The sequence below is a fragment of the Phoca vitulina genome, unplaced genomic scaffold, assembly GCF_004348235.1.
Source record: "Phoca vitulina isolate PV1807 unplaced genomic scaffold, GSC_HSeal_1.0 scaffold31, whole genome shotgun sequence".
Classification (NCBI taxonomy): domain Eukaryota; kingdom Metazoa; phylum Chordata; class Mammalia; order Carnivora; family Phocidae; genus Phoca; species Phoca vitulina.
The window spans coordinates 5,653,605-5,672,136 of NW_022589734.1; the positions used below are offsets into that span (position 1 = coordinate 5,653,605).

Consider the following 18,532-nt stretch of genomic DNA (forward strand, 5'->3'; position numbering starts at 1 on the left):
CGGGGAGCTGGGAATGTGGCCCAGGGAGCATTTTGTAAAAACCTGCCTCATGATTCTACTGCCTAGTCCTGATGAGAACCCCTGCTACCAATGGCAAAACATTGTAATTCCCATATCAAAGACTATATTGTTGTGTATATCCTGGTTCGTAATTCTTTGGTTTAATCAGGCTGATCTCATATAGAAAACTGGCATTAACTCTAGGTTATTTAAAGTTACATAGTCTCATCAGTTGCTACTTTTTATCTCAAAATAGTATTTTTCTTTTTAAGTCTCCACATTGCTTTTTCATACCTAATATTTTTAGGTTGGTTCTTTCTGAAAGTTAATTTATTACACAGGATGATTTTAATTGAAACCACAGCTTATGTTCTTTTTTCTGTTGATTTTCAGAATGCTTCCTAATTCTGTGTACTCTCAGCTTTTTTAACTAATTCATTTCATGGTTTTCCCTTCATCTGCTTTGAGTATATTTCTAGCATTTGTGAGTTATTTAGTAGTTTCAAGGAAATAATTTGTATGCCTCACGGGCTAAAATGCCTTTTATGCAGCCTCCATTCTTAAGTATTCTTTTGCTCTTTAGAGAATGAGTTGTTCGGAGTATTTCTGAGTGCTAATACTGTGCCAGTAGCCTCTCAGTACAAAGTTTTGGAACCCGCTCGGCCAGCTAGCGTGGCCCTCGCTCATACTAAATAGCTGGGATGCAAATGCTTGTGCCTGGAACCCGGAGCAGAGTGCCTGATTAATTCTTAGGAGATAATGTCAGAGATGCAAAAGAGCCCCAACTTACGGAAAACCTTAATTATTGACCTGATAAGTTTTAAGTTTGAGGGTTTTTTGGTTCTTGTCTTATGGGGCAAATACTCAATAAAAAGGTTTGAGGAAAGCCATTGTGGCCATAAGAGTTGGCCGTGGCTAGCGTCCGGTCGCAAAACTAGAAGCCAGGGAGCAGTGAGGCTGATGGAGTGGTCAGGATACAGAATAATCACTATGAAAACCAGGCGAATCAACAGAGCAACGCAGGGGCAGGGCTGAGGAGGCGTTAACAAACAATGTGAGGGTGCACGGTGATAATGCATCTGTCCCTTCTTCCCATTGCCAAGTGAGGGAAGACATGACGCCAGGGAGGGGAGACCTTGGTGACGCTGTTGAGAAAGCAGAAGCATGCAGATCAGATTGGTGGGTGCTTGGATCCCAGATTTATTCATTTATCAGATGCTACCCAGGAGTCACGTGCCATGCTGGGGTCCAGGCACAGAGGTGTCCTCCTCAGGGAAGTCGGCTACTCACAGCCCAGTGTGACAAGTGCCAGAGGGTTCAACAGGCGACACCGCGGCCCGGTTGGGGCCGTCAGGGGGACCCCTTGTGAGGGCCATGCACAGAAGCACTGCCCAAGCTTTCTCTCTGGATGGTTCCTGCTTGCACGGTGCTCAGCAGTCTGAGCAGCCTTCCCAAACTTCTCCAGGACAGCCGCAGTAAGACATACCTGTCATCTGCTGGCCTGGGTGCTGCTAGGCCACGGTCTCTGGTGCCTCTTAGTCTTTTCTAAGTACATGAATACTGATCGGTATCCACGAAATGGATTTTGTGTCCCAGAGCTTGCAAAGCACTGTTGTGTAGAACAGGGGAAGGTCATACAGCACCCACCCACCTGTCCACCCCTCGACAAAGAAACCCAGAGCTGATAAACAGTCTAGGTGTAGGGTAGCCATACTGAAATGGTTAGGAGAAAAGGGCCTTCTCATCTAGACCCAGCGTGGACGACAATCGCTGCGAGTGCTGGAATAGGAAGGCACCTGCCTCAGGCATTAGGATCGTGGAATGACTCTGGCAGTTTCGCCTGGCCTGGGCAAGTAGCTCATCTGGCAGAACATTGCTGTGGTTTCCAGCACATTTGTGGAAAGTGTGGTGGTGGTCACCAAGGATAGTCTGGCCTTCCCTCCCGTTTGCTGTGCTACTTGTACTATCTGTCGGGGTCCAGAGGCTGGAGCAGCAGTACGTAATGACTAGAATACATGGTCGGGGCTGGGCGCCGGGGAGGCAGGGAATCTGGTGCATCCACAGCCTAGCCAGACATTGGGAATGGACAGGACAGGGGAGATGTGTTTGTGCAGTAGAAACTGGACAGACTTGGGGCACCTGGGTGGCTCTGTCAGTTAAACATCTGCCTTCAGCTCAGGTCATGATCCCAGAGTCCTGGGATCGAGTCCCCCATCGGGCTCCCTGTTCAGCGGGAGCCTGCTTCTCCCTCTCCCTCTGCTGCTCCCCCTGCTTGTGCTCTCTCTCTCTCTGACAAATAAATAAATAAAATCTTAAAAAAAAAAAAGGAATTGAACTGACTTATTCTCTCTTTTTTTTAAGATTTTATTTGAGAGAGAGAGAGAGAGCACAAGCTGGGGGAGGGGCAGAGGAAGAGGACAAAGCAGAGCCCATCACAGGGCTCGATCCCACAACCCTGAGATCATGACCTGAGCTGAAATCAAGAGTCAGATGCTTAACCAATGAGCCATCCAGGCGCCCCCAGACTTACTCTTAATGATAACGATTCTTATATTTCAATTTGATTACATTAAATGTGTATGATGAAGAGGCTCCATGTCTTAAGTGGCTAATTTACATTTCTAAGTTAGGGTTTGTCCTAACACACTGTTCAAAAATAAAGCATCCCCAAGCACAGCATTCAGGGACCTCAGTGGTGATGTAAAAGTGAGCTTGCACTTGATCTCTGAATCCCAAATCCAGAGCTGCAGGTGGTCGTCAGGCACATCTTACCAGTGGTAGGGGACCTGTCCTGTGGGCTAATCCTGAGGGACCTACCAGGGAGAGTCTAGGTAGGCTTCGAGTCACAGGAAAACAAGTGTTGACAGATTCTAAAGACCATTTGCACTCTCCTAACCCTCCTGCAGAGTGACAAGTGGGGACTAGATGTCCCCCCTAACTGACCTGGGACAAGAAAGATGTGGCTGTGGCCAGCAATGTGATCTGAAGAGGAGGGGAGGAGCTCCTCCTCACATCAAGGGTGGCTGGGATGGCCTTTCAGGTACCATCGCCCTTAAACACAGGTCTCCTGGGGAGGATTGTGGTGGTGGGTATTGCTCTTTGAAACAAAAAGGGATGTAACTAGCTTGAAAGTGAACGTGGAGCTCTAAAGACGGATTTGTGGGTAGAGATAGAGATTTGGGAGCAACCTGCTGTTGAGAACAAAGGAATGGATCACACAGAGAAAGCTGAGCGCACTTACGGGCTTTGGAACACAAACACACAACACTTTGCTCTCTCCAGTTGGAGGATCTCCCTTCAGCTCTGGAAACCTTGGGGCCCTTTGCTGTGGAAGCCCACTCTGGTGGGGTGGGGACAACAGTAGTAGCGTTTGGGTGGAGCCCCTGCGTGGCATAGGAAGTTCTTCCAGGAAGGATTGGACTAATGAAGACCAAAGATCTCTGAATGTGGAGTTTGATCGTACGCATTTCCATCCTCATTCCCCATTGAGCAGTTGCTTGTTGGTTTATGTATGGCCACTTGAAGCAAATCGTTAGTTAGATGGCTTTATTTTTAAGGCCAGGTCTAAAACGTGACTGTGAATAAATTCTTTCTCGACTGAGGCAAAAAGAATGACTTTGATACTGAGCAGCAGAAAGAAAACTTACAGCCAGTTCTGCTTAATGCAACATATGCATTCTTGAAAATTACCACACTATGCAAAATCATGCACTAAACACCACCAGGCTTAGGTGGGAAATGGATAGGAGCCCAGCACTCAAAAACTGTGTCACTGGCATGTTTAAAAATAAGGAAGGACCCTAATAAAAGTGGTACTACAGTTGGACATATGAAATGGTTAAGAAAAACATAAATACTGCAATAAATATGGCACTTTATCATGAAAGAGACATGCAGTTTGCTGTTGGAAGTGGACGCAGGAAGGGTTACTGTGAGGCAGTGGAAGGGACATCTTGAAAGCACACAGAAAGCAGGGGTGGCTGGTGGAAGTGTGTGTTTTGTGTGTTCCTGCCCAAGTAGAGTCACCTGAGTTGTAGTCGTACATTCAGCTGTCTCCAGACAAAATCAGGCATAAACAGAAGGTGAAATTTGCAGTATGCTCAGAATTGTTCCTAATAGATCAGTCATGTTGGAGCAAAGCATTATAGCAACCCTGACCATACATTACTGTCTTTTATGAAGACAGCTCAGAATAAGCATATATGGCCTTAGACCCAGAGATTCCCTACAGACAGGGGCCTGTATTTGAAGGAATTGGAGCAAAGAGACTTTTATAATTATTTATAAAGTCTTCATTCATTTAACATGTTATGGATAAAAGGGATACTGATGTTTAAAGCCTCCTTTTTACTTCCACGTTCATTGGAAAAGTTTTCTGTTAATGATTTCAGTTTGCAGATTATATAATCTGCATAAGTGGTAGGCATTTGTATGGCTAAATAGGATTAGGTCTAGAAGATGTGGAGGACAATGTTTTGAAATGTTAAACTCTGTAAAGGAGGGTTAATAATTCTATAGACTCTGTAATGCTTGCTCTGTAACTTTAAACTAAAGAAAGTAACAGCTGGTTTTGAACTTTCCTGCAGCTCAGACCCATAACTGCCTTAACAATATACTACATTTACGAACTTTGGATTAAACAACCCTAAACTATAATATACTTAGAGAAATACCAACAAATCTTTACCTATTTAAAAATAATATCCCAGAAATGTTTGTCTGGATTTTGGTTGCTATAGTCTGTTTTCAAGTAGTCCTTCCCCTGACATCAGTAGTATATTGTAGAAATTTACAAAACACCAAGAATATAAAAATCACCTGTATCTCTTTCACCAAGAAAGAGCCATTACTAACATTTTCACGAATCTGCATTTCTAATAAACTCACATGTAAACATTGTTGATTACACTACTTATACCTTTTGATATCTTTCATTTTCATTTCTGTGCTATATAATCTTGGGAGTAACAAAGTAAAAGAACACAAGCTTGAGAGACAGATCTGCAGATGCAGCCCCACTTTCAGGTGTCCCCCGATGGATTTAAATCAGATTTATGTCAAAAGCTTGGCATATGTAACATATAATGTAAATGGTAGCTACTGTAACACACTTATGGACCTGGATGTTAACAATCTTCATGAACATCCCCATGATGTGTCAGGCGGATGGATGTGTGTCGTTGGTCATTGAACCATTTCCTTACTATTAAAGTTAGGGCTCTTTACAGTTTTTCCATTTTAAAAATAAAGTTATTTGAATAGCTTTTTGTATGTGAAAACATGCCCTCATCTAATTTCTTTTTCTTTTGTTAGAAGTAGAATTCTAAAAGTGGAATTACAAGGGCAGAGGTTGGTGGACACACCTTATAAAAATTGCTCTCCAGAAGTGTATCCATTTATGTATGTGTGCTCTTCACCAGTCCTGATCTAACTGCCATATTTAAAAAGGTTTCCTAGGGCGCCTGGGTGGCTCAGTCAGTTAAGTGTCTGCCTTCGGCTCAGGTCATGATCCCAGGGTCCCGGATGGAGTCCCACATTGGACTCCCTGCTCCACGGGGAGCTTGTTTCTCCCTCTCCCTCTGCCCTCCTCCCCTAGTGTTCTCTCTCTCTCTTCCTCACTCTCTCAAATAAATAAAATCTTAAAAAAAAAAAAAAAAAAGGTTTCCTAATCCGTAGGTAGAAAAGATCGTTTCATTTTTTATTTGTGAGATCAATTTTTTGTGTTCTGGTGTTTTTATTCCTTCAAATGAATTTTTCTGTGCCATCTCTTGCGTGTGTCTGTGTTTTATTTTGAGTAAAGACATAGACTGTTTTAAGAAAATTAACTACTTGATTTTTCATTACCACTTATTGAATGATCCTTACCGACTTCTATTTATCTGTAATGCTGTAGATTGTCATCATCATAGGAACTAGTCCTAGGTTAAATCTAGTTGGTCATCTTCTACGCTAAAACCATGCCCTTAATAGCTATAAATATATAATTATCAAGGTGCATTTCACTCATTCTCTTCAAAAATTTCTTAGCTTGTCTTCCAGCCAAATCTTAGCCACTGAGGTTGCAATTGGAAGTCTGTTAGAATTAAAATCGAGATAGATAGCTTTGTAATATTTGGTGTTAATAAAATGGCACTGTGGTGTCACAAGTCATAAGTAAAATTGGCCTGTGGTTTTGTTTTGTGTTATCAGTGTCGAGTCCTGACATCAGAGCTAAATTCTCTTCTTCACAAAATGAATTTGGTAGATTTCCTCCTTCTCTCGGAACTTTGAAGCCGTTTTCCTCTGTAGTCCACGGCTCCTGCCGTGCCCAGCCCCAAAGCGCTTTTGGGGGCAGTTCTTCAACCTTACTTTTTATCTTTCCTCAGTTATTCTTTCTCTTTGTTTCTGTTGTGTCCGAGATCAGTCTTGAGAATTCATATTTTTCCAGAAAGTGGTCGATTTCTTGAGGATACCGTCACATATTTATGTAGTGCACACAGAGTGGTTTTTACTCACTCTGGTTAGTTTGGTGTGGTTTTGTGAGGAGGCCAGTTATTGCCTCCTACTTATAGTTAATTAGACCTAGCTACAGTCTGTGCAAGTTCACTTTTCCCCATATGTTTACCACTGCTGGTGCTCTGCATTCTTCTGTGTACGTCCAAGCTTCTGTCAGCTCTCATTTTCCTTCAAAAACTTCCTTTAGCATTTCTTGTAGTGCAGGTCTGCTGGCTACCAATTTTCTCTGCTTTCGTCTGGAAAAGTTTTTATTTCTCCTCTGTTTCTGAGGACAAATACGCTGCATGTGTGCTATATGCTATTTTTTACTTCCTGCACTTTTTTTTTTTTAAGATTTTATTTGAGAGAGAGAGCATGAGTGGTGGGGAGGGGCAGAGGGTGAAGGAGAAGCAGACTCCCCGCTGAGCAGAGAGCCCGAGGCGGGGCTCGATCCCAGGACCCTGAGATCATGACCTGAGCCGAAGGCAGATACCTAACCCACTGAGCCACCCACGCGCCCCTGCTTCCTGCACTTTAAAGATGCCATGCCTTTTCCACGGTCTTCTCTACTTTCAAAGATAAATATGCAGTGGTTGTTATGTTGTTCTACCTGTAGGTCTTTTTCTCTCTCTCTACTTTGAAGATTTTCTCTTTATCACTAGCTTTTGCAGGTTGATTATGATGTGCCTTACTTTTGTTTTCTTTGTGTTTATCCTGGTTGGTATTTGTTAAGCTTCTTGGGTCTGTAAGCTTCTGGTTTTCATCAGATATGGAAAACTTTTTTTTTTTTTTTAGATTTTATTTATTTATTTGACAGAGACACAGCGAGAGAGGGAACACAAGCAAGGGGAGTGGGAGAGGGAGAAGCAGGCTTCCCGCTGAGTAGGGAGCCCGATGCGAGGCTCGATCCCAGGACCCTGGGATCATGACCTGAGCCGAAGGCAGACGCTTGACGACTGAGCCACCCAGGTGCCCCAGATATGGAAAACTTTGAGCCATGATTTCTGCAAATGTTTTTTACACACATGCACACACCATTTCTTGGACTCAAATTATGCTGGATTGTTTGATGTCATCCTAGGGGCACTTGGGTTCTACTGTTTGGTTTTTCTTTTTTCTCTGTGTGCTTTATTTTGGATAGAATCTGGTGATAGGTCTCAAGTTCTCTGATCTTTTCTTGTGTAGCATCTAATCTGTTAAACATACCAGTGAAATTCATATGTTCATGTTGTCATTTAAATTCTTGAGCACACTGAGGTGATTTATAACTTGGAAATGTCCTTTTCTGTTACTCCATCGCCTCTCATTTTTAGATCTCTATTAAATGATTTAATCTTAATCATAGGTCCGATTTTTCTGCTTTGCATGTCTGTAATTTTTTGGCTGCTAAATGTTGGGACTTTTACATTTTGGGGCGCTGGTTTTGTACACTTTTAAAAGTGTTAGTTTTGCTCTGACAGCCAGTTGTTAACTTGCAGATCAGTTTGATCCTTTCAAGGCTTATTTTTAAGTGTTGTTAGTGTAGTTCTAGAGTATCCTTTGTTCTAGAGCTAGATTAGTTCTACTGATGTGTGCCTGTTCCGGGGTCTCAACCCAGTGTCCCGGGTGTTCAGTGAAGTCTCTCCATTCTGGCTGGTGACAACTCCCAGCCCCACGTGCACTTTGGCAATTATATGGCTTATAGGTAATTTTTTCCTCAAAAGTTGTTGTCTGCCAAACCTTGTGGAGTTTCACCTCGTGCATATTCAGATTGGTGTTCAAGAAAGACTCAAGAGGATCCCTAGGCAGTTCTGGAACTTTCTGTGGAGCTCCCTCCTTTTCAGTACCCCACCCCACAAATTAGAGCCTCCTGAGCTCCTCCTGATTTTAGGACTTTTGCTGGGCTGTCGTGGTGTCCCTTGCCTGTACCTACAGTGTGGAAATGACCTCCAGGCAGAAAGCCTGGGACGTTGTTGGGCTCACCATGCTTGGTCCCCTTCATGCTGGTAACGTGGTCCTGCCCTGCCTGTTGTCCAGCATCTGAAACAGTTGTTGGATAGATTTTTTTTTTTTCTTCCAGTTTTCTCCTTCTTGCTAGAAATGCAGCTACTGTTTCTTTAGGTTTGGAAGCAGAAGGCACATTTCATTTTTAGAGAGACATGCTTTTTGAAGCAGTGAATTCTAACAGGTTAACAAACACATGTTTGAGGGGATCCTTTTTGCTCTCAAGCATGTTGAAAGAATACCATTTATTAGGAGAGGCACTAAAATGGGTTTGTTCCTCGCTGGCTTTTCTGCCAGTAAATCCTAGGAAGGCATTTAGTAGTCTCTGAATCAGGTCCTGAAGGAACGGTCAGCTCACTGAGAACATTTGCTCCACTTTGTCATCAGAGCTTTTGCTCTAGGGAGTCACAGTAAATTTTCACACAGTTCACGTGTGGAGGGCATTTTTCCCCGAATCTCGGTGTTTACCTTTTAGGTTGGTCATTAGCAGTTGATTCTGCTCTAAAGCGTACTGCTTGCTGTCCCCGGATTGGCACCAGGTGATGAGCCGTGTGACGTTGGGCAGACCACTTAACTTCTCATCCCTGCGTGGAGGGAGCCGGGCTGATGGGACCTGAAGGTCCCTTCCATTCATTTCTTCAGTGAATACTGAGTGTTCCAAGCCCTGAGGGTACATTAGCAAAGGAGACAGACAGGGACCCTGCTGTCACGGAGCTCAGTGGAGTAGGGCAACAACATATACACCATGAATCAAAAATCAAATGAGGAAGAAATACCTTTGGTGAGGAGGGCTGTGAGGAAGACAAACGGGGGCAACGTGAGTGGAGCTGAGAGGGGCCCACATTAGAGGGGCACTCCATAGAGGCTCGTCTGTGGACGCGATGCTCAAGCTGCCGTCCAGACGAGCAGGAGGAACCAGCCGTTTGAGGCTGTAGGACAAGGACATTCTAGGCAGAGGGAGCAGCAAGTACAAAGGCGTTGAGGTGAGCACGAAGCCGGAATGGGTGAAAGACCGCCATGGCTGGGTTGTCATGAGTGAGGGGCTGAGGGACACAGATGACAGTGGGGGAGGGGCTCGGGGGGGGGCGGTTCAGGACCCAGCTCATGCTGGCAGTCCGATTCCAAGACTCAGCCCTGCTGTGAACACTTCTCTACCCACATAGGGCACAGTTCGATGTTACATGGCCCCAGAGGGAAAGAACAGAGGGTCCCAGGAGTCCTGCTGGGGTGGGTGTGGTCGTTGAGGCACCGGCAAGATCACAGGGCCTGCGATCAGCAGGGACCATGATGGCCCCAGTGAGCCAGTGCAGTTTTAACAAGGAGGTGAAGGCCAGGTTCAACAAGCCTGGTCAGCATGAGCCAGCATCAGTCCATTTCCACATTTGCAGAACCACGGATAGCTCCATAGGACCTGTTGCCTCCAAGAAAAGAAAATGGGCTTATTGTGAAGCTCACATACAAAGGCAGCATGGACCCCATAGCCTAGAAATCCTGCTTCTGTGGAAAGAAGCCCCCAGGAAATCTGCCTGTAGGGTTAAGGAATGCGTGCCTTTTAAACAGGGAAACAAAAGAGACTGAGAGAAGCAAGAGCAGTTCAGGGGGAAAAAGGGCCAATCCAAAGTCAGCAGACTTTGTCCTGGCCGAAAACAGCTACCTGGCCCTCAACAGCCCTTCCCCTGTGTTGCTGGGTCCTTCTCACTACATTCTGATACAGTGCCAATTAATTCAGTTCGGGGTTAGTAACTCTTAAAAATCCAGACCCTCTCACCTGTTGTTCCGAGCACACTGGCCTGTGTTGTCTGCCAGAACCGCCCCTTCCTGGGCACGCTGCAGCCTCCAGCCCGTCCCCACTCACTTTGCTTTTGTCCCATCACCCTCGCCTCCGAGTCAGGCGGCCTTCGGCTTGCCTCTGCGCAGGATGGCTCCCATGCAGTCTCTTTTTAGGCAGGGAAGTCAGCGTTGTCAGCCGTCCCCTCCTCGAGATCAGCATCCTCTCACCTGGCAGTTGTAGTTCTGTGCTCCTTAAAACAGCATGTTAACAGAGTCTTGATTTGAACAGGCATGCTTTTTTATTTAACAACTTTTATCTGTTTTTCACTGTATCCTGCAGTCTGGCTTTTTTACCCTTAGCACTGCAGTGACACTGCTTGCCCGAGTTTATTAATGGCTTCTAACCTCCCCTCCGTTGCCTCGCCTCCTTTCTCCTCCACCTCTCTGCGGCATATGCCACTGTTGACAGGTCCTCATGGCCACAGCATCTTCCCCTTCCTATGAGGGGAGCCTCTTACTGCCTTTCTGCTTCCCCGCTACCTCCTGGCCCTGCACGTGGCCCTCCAGCTCCTCGCTCTTCCCTTTGGAGCTCCTGCTTCTCGATTCAGCCATCGTTTCCAGGCACCAGCTCCCAAGTACTCATCTCCACCCTGACTTCTCCGGTCCCCACTTCTGATCTCTGGGGCATCTACACCTGAATAATAGCTGTGGATAAAATGAAGTTTCTGTTCTCCTCCCCCAGCTACGTGAGACTCCCCTGTGGTGCCCCAGCTCCTGGGCACCCAGGCTTAATGGTTTCAGGGTCATCTGTGATCCATTTCCCTGTTACCCAAGAAGTCATCTGGTCATGTTGCCTCTAGCTGCAGTGGAGTGTGTTGAAGATTGTGGACAGAGAGAACACAGATGGGGAAGGTTCTGATGGAGGAGAGGTTGAAAGTTAAAGAAAAAGGATCCTTGCTAGCCTCCTCAGATTCAGGATACCCTGTGTTCCTGGTAACAGCAGCCTATCAAATGCTCTTTCAATTGGAAATACTTGCCAGCACTGGAATGACAGAGGCCAAGGTAATATTAGCATTTATTGCAGTGTGGATCGGTAAAATGGATTATAGAACATCCATTCAGTGCACTGGTATGCAGCCTTAGAAAAGAACAAGGAAACTGACCCACCAAGACAAGTTCTGAGATACTGTCAAATGATAAAAGCAAGATAGGACAAAATACTATGTCTAGTGAACTACCACTTGTGTTTTTTAAAGGAGGGTGGAAATCTTTTTATTCTTACTTGCTTGTGTATACATCAAGACACTGTAGAAGGATCCTGGCAAACCATACTCGGTAGCTAACTGGAGGGTGAGGGTCCTGGGCAGATGGAGAGCAAAGGTGGTGGGAGGCCTCTTACCATAGATCTTTTTACATTTGTAGATTCTTGAACCATATTGCACATAGTAGAGGCTATAGCCTCTTCCAAAATTTCAAAAAATTGAATTTTTTTTTTTTTAAACCTCTGAAGTATTTCTACCAATTGAATGAAAGTCCTGTTGTTTTACGAAGGAGATTATTTGACTTCTCTAGATGTCCATTCCTGAGTGTTTCCTGGTGGCCTTGGCTTATATTCTTTAACTGTGGAGGAAATATTTCTGACCCTCCAAGAACCTCTGCTAATTTTATTAGTAAAGCTTGAACCAGTTTTCTTACATTTCTTTCCCTTTCTTCTCCTACCCGAAAGCTCTATATATTCATTACCAGGTGAGATAATACTCAGTTCGTATGAATAGGACTATAATTATTCATTAATACTTGAATTCTTACTCTGATGTAACTTGATAACTCTAGGAAAGCATTAAATGAATTTCTTGCCTTTATTATAAGAAATATTAAGATCAGGAGACCATGTGTTCAAGACGCAGCAACCACATTGATGCTGAGAACTGACATAGGAGGGAAAATTAGCAGAACACTTTATGTGGCAGAAAAGAGCATTGTCTTGAAATTGTACTTAGAAGGCTGTTGGAAAATGTGGAACTGGGAGCAGTGGGCAGAGAGCAGTCACATCCCAAGGCATCAGAAGAAAGAACTCCTGAGAGGCTTGAGTGCCCCCCAAGGGGGTGTGGTCTGCCGTGGCGGCCACAGCACCACCACCTGTGGACCAGCAGAAACAGGTGGCCACGTGGCGTGTCCATACACACCGATCTTGCATTCAGAAAAAAAAATTTCAACTGAATGGCTTTGGCTCGAATAATAATATTTTCTTGAACCAATTTCCTTTTTTCCTTCAACTTCTCAAGCCTGGAATAGGTACGCTTCGTGAGACCCATTCTCTTTTAATCCCATTCTTGAGAGGTCTCAAATTTTGTAGCTTCTTTTCAGCAAGTACTTTTAGGCAAGAGAAGCAAGAGGATGATTTCCTTGTCAGACTTTGAAGGAAAACAAATGCCTTTAAAAGCAGACTTTTTAGGGGCACCTGGGTGGCTCAGTCGGTTAAGCATCTGCCTTTGGCTCAGGTCGTGTTGCTGGGGTCCTGGGATCGAGCCCCGCATTGTGATCCCTGCTCAGTGGGGAGCCTGCTTCTCCCTCTGCCTCTCCCTCTGCCCCTCCCCCTGCTTGTGCTCTTGTGCTGTCTCTGTCTCTCTCAAATGAATAACTAAAATCTTTTTAAAAAATAAAAGTAGACTTTTTAACAGCCTCGCTTTTAATACATGAAGTCGTGGGTTCGTAATCGCTTTTACCCAATTCAGAGACGACGCCGGGGAGGGAATTAGTAGCTGGACATCACAGACCACTGTGATTTCAAACTCTCGGCAGGTTCGTCTCCGTTTATGGATGCATTAACAGCCAGTGGAACAACCAACATACAGACATCTGTTACAGGAGTGACAGCCGGGAAAAGGAAATTTATTGACGACAGAAGAGACCAGCCTTTTGACAAGCGGTTGCGTTTCAGTGTGAGGCAAACAGAAAGTGCCTACAGATACAGAGATATTGTCGTCAGGAAGCAGGATGGCTTCACCCACATCTTGTTGTCAACAAAATCATCAGAGAATAACTCACTAAACCCAGAGGTGAGAGACGTTCCTTGAGCTGATTTGTGCTTCATGTTTCTCCACGCCCTTGTATCCGGGGCCTGCTTTGCCGAATCGGTGCTCTTTGGGCCCTTTCTAACTCGCCTTCTGGGCGGTTGCGCAGCTCCACCAGAAGGTAGGAAGCAGGGGTGAGGCTGGGCGGGCTTGCTCCGTACCGCACTGCGCCTACGTGCTCGTGCCAGTGCAGCTGGGGCCGGGCGCGCCTGGGGGTCCGCCTCGGTGCCCCGGGGTGGGGCTGTGCTGGGCAGGGGGAGCGACCACCTCCAGGTCACCAGCTCTCAGCCTGCGGGCCCAGACTCGCATATGAAGTGCATGTGGGCACATGCTTTTCTTTAGCTTTGTTCAAACAAGATTAAAACGGCCGGGGTCCCAGGCCCTTCAGAGGGTGTTACATCGTTGCTACGGGTCTTCAGCATCGTCGTGGAACCTCGTTCCCGCTGCAGGGACCTGGCACGTGTTCGTTGCCGGGAGTACCAGGCAAAGCTGGCGTTCAGGGATCCCGGGAGATAGGTGCTTGCAGAGGTTCAGAAACAAACTCTAAACTACCCAAGATGGGAAGTACTGGAACCCGCGCTGTGCCTTCGTAAGATTCTACGTTCTGGCCATTGTTTTCCACTTGTGAGCAGCTCAGTCAAGTTTTTTTCCAGACAAGAAAAACAAACTACACAAAGTTTGTATGTCTGGCCAAGGTCACATGACAAACCAGTTCAGGGCTGGTCCCCGGTACATTTTTAAACTGCAGAGTCCCTTCATTGGTTATCTGTAAATGCTTCTCTATAGAGATCATTTTCAGTGGTCTTATGCCCTTCTAAAACGACTCCGTGCTAATGTGCCTATGCTTAATATACTCATGCACTAAACTTCTGGGGTTTCTGTCCCACGTGTGGTAGGCTGGTGTTAAAAGGGAAAAAAAAAAAAAAAAGGCAGGGAACCCTAGTTTCTTTCAACTGGTTGAATGTGCCACCTGCTGTCCAAACTGTAGAAATGCCAAGTGGATATCCTGTGTAACTTGCCTCATCTACTGAAAGTCCCAACGATTAGAATATTAAGGTAACTCAGATTTACGTGTCTTTCTAATTATACTCTGTTCATAATTAGTTACGTAACTTACACTGTCCCCAGCATTCCCAATCTCTGGTTATAGAAAAGAAGTTTGTGAATTATTTAAATTGTGGTAGACAAAGGGAACGGTATCCGGCTTCTGCACTTTCTCTGGGTCCAGATTATCCAGGAACAAAATGCTTTTAGGATTCCGTATCAGAAATACTCTTTGCCACTTTCCCTTCTGGTGACTTCCAGGTAATGAAAGAAGTCCAGAGTGCCCTGAGCACAGCTGCTGCCGACGATAGCAAACTCGTGCTGCTCAGCGCAGTGGGCAGCGTCTTCTGCTGCGGTCTCGACTTTATTTATTTTATCCGGCGTTTAACAGATGACAGAAAAAGAGAAAGCACTAAAATGGCGGAAGCTATCAGGTATGCATAAATGGTGTTTTTTTAATGGTTGGTTTGAGTGTCCTGGTTTGAGTGTATCCATCCCTGGGAGAACAGGCTCGGGCAAGCCGTGAGAAAAACGCATGTCTCCTTCCACTGAGAGACACTAGTATCAAAATTAATTAAATCATCTGTCTTTTCTGTGGGCCTGGCATAAATTACTACTTGCCTTGAGCAAATAACTGATTTCAGGGCTGGCTCAAACCCAGTGAGTACTCAGGGAATGTTCTAATGATTAGCGTGGACAATAGCATATAGCCAGAGTTTCCATTATTTGTACTATGAGCATGTTCTGTCTTCAGCCCTTACATAAAGATGCATTCTCTTTCACATAATAACTTACCATTTGCTTGACTCTGAAAGAAATTGGCTAGGCTTTATGACAAGCTGGTTCCATAACATCACATGAAAAGTTTGTTTTAGTACAAGTCGTACACATTCTTGTTCAAGTTCATCCCGAGTTCCAACTACCCATAAAACTCGATCATGTAGAGTGAAAAGTAAGAGTTCCCTTTCTCTCACATGCTCCCCTCCCCCAGGGACCCACCATTCATTTATGTGTTCCCAGCCTTTTTCTAAACACTGTCAAATATTCATTCCATACATATTAGAGATAATATAGATTTATTTTTAGTTCTGTTAAATAAATGGAATTATACTGTGTGTTCTTTTGCAACTTGCCTTTTCCATTTAACAGTGTGACTTTAGAGATTTCCATTTCTTCTGTTTGGGGATTTTCCACTGTTACATCATAACATTGCAAAAAGCTTCCCCAGAATCACCTAACTCTGCTGTAAGCATACCCAGGGACATATTCTGTTTCCGTATTCCTCACTTCTCATGCTAATCACTGTAAGTATAATTTCAAAAGATCTAATTATTCAGAAATTAATTTGAAGTGAATGAAACCCAGTCACCAACCAGGAAGACTATTGTACTGCCCTTCCCACCTCCCTAAAATAACATATCCCTGAGTGACCCCTAAAAACCCCTTGTATATGCGTTTGTCTTGGTGAGGTACAGGAGGACGGGAACTTAAGATGCACAGACGTGCAAAGTAAACTTGGTTGGATCTTCTCCAAATCCCCACATACCTGGAGAGTTGAAGTTGAGCTTCTTTGGATGGTTATTGGGCTTTTCGTGTCTGAGACCCTATGCCCCGATCTTGGGGCACAGGGCTTCCTGGTCCCCCAAACCATCCTTAAAGATGCACGTTGGGATTAGTGGAAGTTCTCTGTTGGTGGTGCAGAGTGAGGCAGGGCATCTCTCTGACAGACTTCCCCAAGATGGTTCTGATGGGTTGCTGCCCTAATCAGCCCATCAGAGTCCTGGAACCCCATACCTTGGGGTTTCAGGGCATTGCCTTGGCCTTTTATAACATTTATAACAATTTTCAAAATTAATATATTTTGTCACTGTACACAGAGGTATGCACGCATACAAGAGGTTCCTTTTTTAGGTTATCATATGATCATTGTTTTTTCAAAAACACTGAAATTTTATAATCTGTTTTAATTAAGTATTGTCTCTGGTTTCCTAAATAATTTCAAACTCGTAGTTTACTGGGTAAGACCATCTTATTACTCAATTTCAAATTAAAGTGCTTGATCAATACACACAATTACTTGACAGTCAGCACCTCTAAGACAACATGTAGGTATTCCTGATTGTTAACCCGTCCCATCCTTTCAGGATGAATTACGTGGGTTTAATTTTCATTCTGTAAATACAAACTATTGTGCCTCGGGCAGTGACTTTGTAGATTTTCTGTAAGCTCACACTGACTTTACACATAATACTGTGATTTGGGGGAGCTCTGCTGTAATAGAGAATCAGATTCATCTGCCTGGGCCTTCTGCGTTCTGGCTCCTTTCTCCCCAGAGGCGCTTCCCTCAGCTCCACTCCTAAACCTCGGTGTCACAGCCCTAGTCCGGCCCACTCCTCCCGAGCTGAGTTGCCCTTGACAGGCTGAGGCTTGCATTGTTGGTATTAGAAACCTCAGAGGAAAGATGGATGGAGAGACTGCATTTGAAGTTACCTTTAGGTAACTTCAGGTGTTTATTTCGGGCAGCTGCCCACTCCCGTCAGTTGTCCAGACCCTCCCTCTCCCCGGTCACTCTCCTTGCCCCCCACAAAATAGCTTTTCTAGGAAAAGGCCAAATTTTTAGGGAAACCCAGTTGGTTCTTCTTTAAATGAGTATATTTTTATCAATGTGAATTTTTCTTCATGTACTCTGGCAAGATACGAAAATAATGAGTTATACCAGATTCACTTAACCTTTGCTCTTGCTCATTTGCATTTAAATTCTTACATGTGTAAGATCGGCTTTACATGTAAAGCTGTATGTTTGTTATTTCTATGTGTCTTGTCTTGAATTTCTTAAAACTTTGGGACAAAGAACGTCACTAGAGCAAGTTTCCCCCCATAAAAAGTGGGAAATAGGAAGATGAGGTTTGAATTTGATTGTCAGGTGTCTGCTACAGCTAATTCTATTATCAGGACTACTGGTCATAACCAGCTTGCAGATTCATTGTAATAAAAACATTCAGCACATTAGTGATAAAAACAAAATGATAATAAATCCGTTTATAACATTAGGCTTTTGAAGTCTGTGGGAACCAGTCGCTGCCTCTTAGTGTCTGAAGGACTGGGAGCCTCCTCGCTCCAGAAGGCAGGCATCTTCTTCCCCCACCGAGTGAGAGAAGCAGAGATGTGGGGAGACAGCAAAGCTGACAAGCACCTGACCTCTCCCCATTCAGTCCTGTCCAGACCTTCACAGTGAAGGGAGAGCTCCCTTGAAAACCGGCAGTGAACTCTAGCTATTGAAACTGCAGATCCCGCTGGCCTGTTTTCCCCAGACAGTTCCTACACTCTTGTTCTTAGGTAATTTTCTAACTTTTTTGGTGATATCCATGAAGTAGTGAACATTCTTCAAAAGAATGGATAGAAGTTTGTTTTTGTTTAATTAGAAGTCTTTTTAAACTCCTTTTATGACAAATATCACCTCTTTCCTTCCCTGCCATACCCACCACAGACTTTATAGCTCAGTTCACATACAGTTCCCAGAAAGCTGAAATTTGAATTCAGTATGTTGCATTGAACACATTGGAACGTTCATGCATTTTGATTTTAAGTTCTGAAATAGACTTGGCTTTACGCCCCCTAAGCAGCGTCCCGGGGCCCAAAGGCAGCCCCCGCCTCCATGTCTCTGGTTGCAGTGTGGCCAAGCCTTTGTGGCTCTGGAAAGTTTCTACTAAACAGAAAAAAAAGCATTTCTATGAAGTTTGTTGTTGTTTTAAAAAAAAAAAAATTTCTGTAGGCCATGCTCCTTTCTGACATCTCAGAGCTCACATACCCGAATGTTCGGCTGTGTCCTCTGAAAGGGGAAGATGATCTTCGCTGAGCGAGCCACTGAATTCCTACCCCTCCCAGAAGCAGCCACCGATTTCAGATGAAGTTATCATTCCAGGCAAAAATAAAAATAACTTGGGGAGGGGGGCTGAGGAATCAGCTTCAAACAGTTCTCCAGGCTTTGATTTTGCAGTATCTATTTTAGAAGCATCTTTTTTCTTTTATACAAACATAACATGAGAAGGAACACTGCCTTGTGGAGTGATTGATTTCTTTGACCATTTCTCTATAAAGTCACTCTCTTACTGCAATATTTGCTCATTTCTTTCATGTTACTCTGCCATCCCATTCATGGTTTCCAGATGTTGTTAGCACTAGCCCAG

The 18,532-nt window shown here is 44.5% G+C and overlaps 1 protein-coding gene across 1 annotated transcript in view; it reads left to right on the forward strand.

Moving 5' to 3' along the window:
- CDYL (chromodomain Y like) overlaps positions 1-18,532 on the forward strand; it is a 70,630-nt gene that overhangs the window by 38,802 nt on the left and 13,296 nt on the right. The window contains exons 2-3 of the mRNA XM_032424999.1: positions 13,030-13,286; positions 14,607-14,779. Of these exons, the coding sequence (XP_032280890.1) occupies positions 13,030-13,286; positions 14,607-14,779 (430 nt within the window). The remainder of the gene's footprint in view (positions 1-13,029; positions 13,287-14,606; positions 14,780-18,532) is intronic.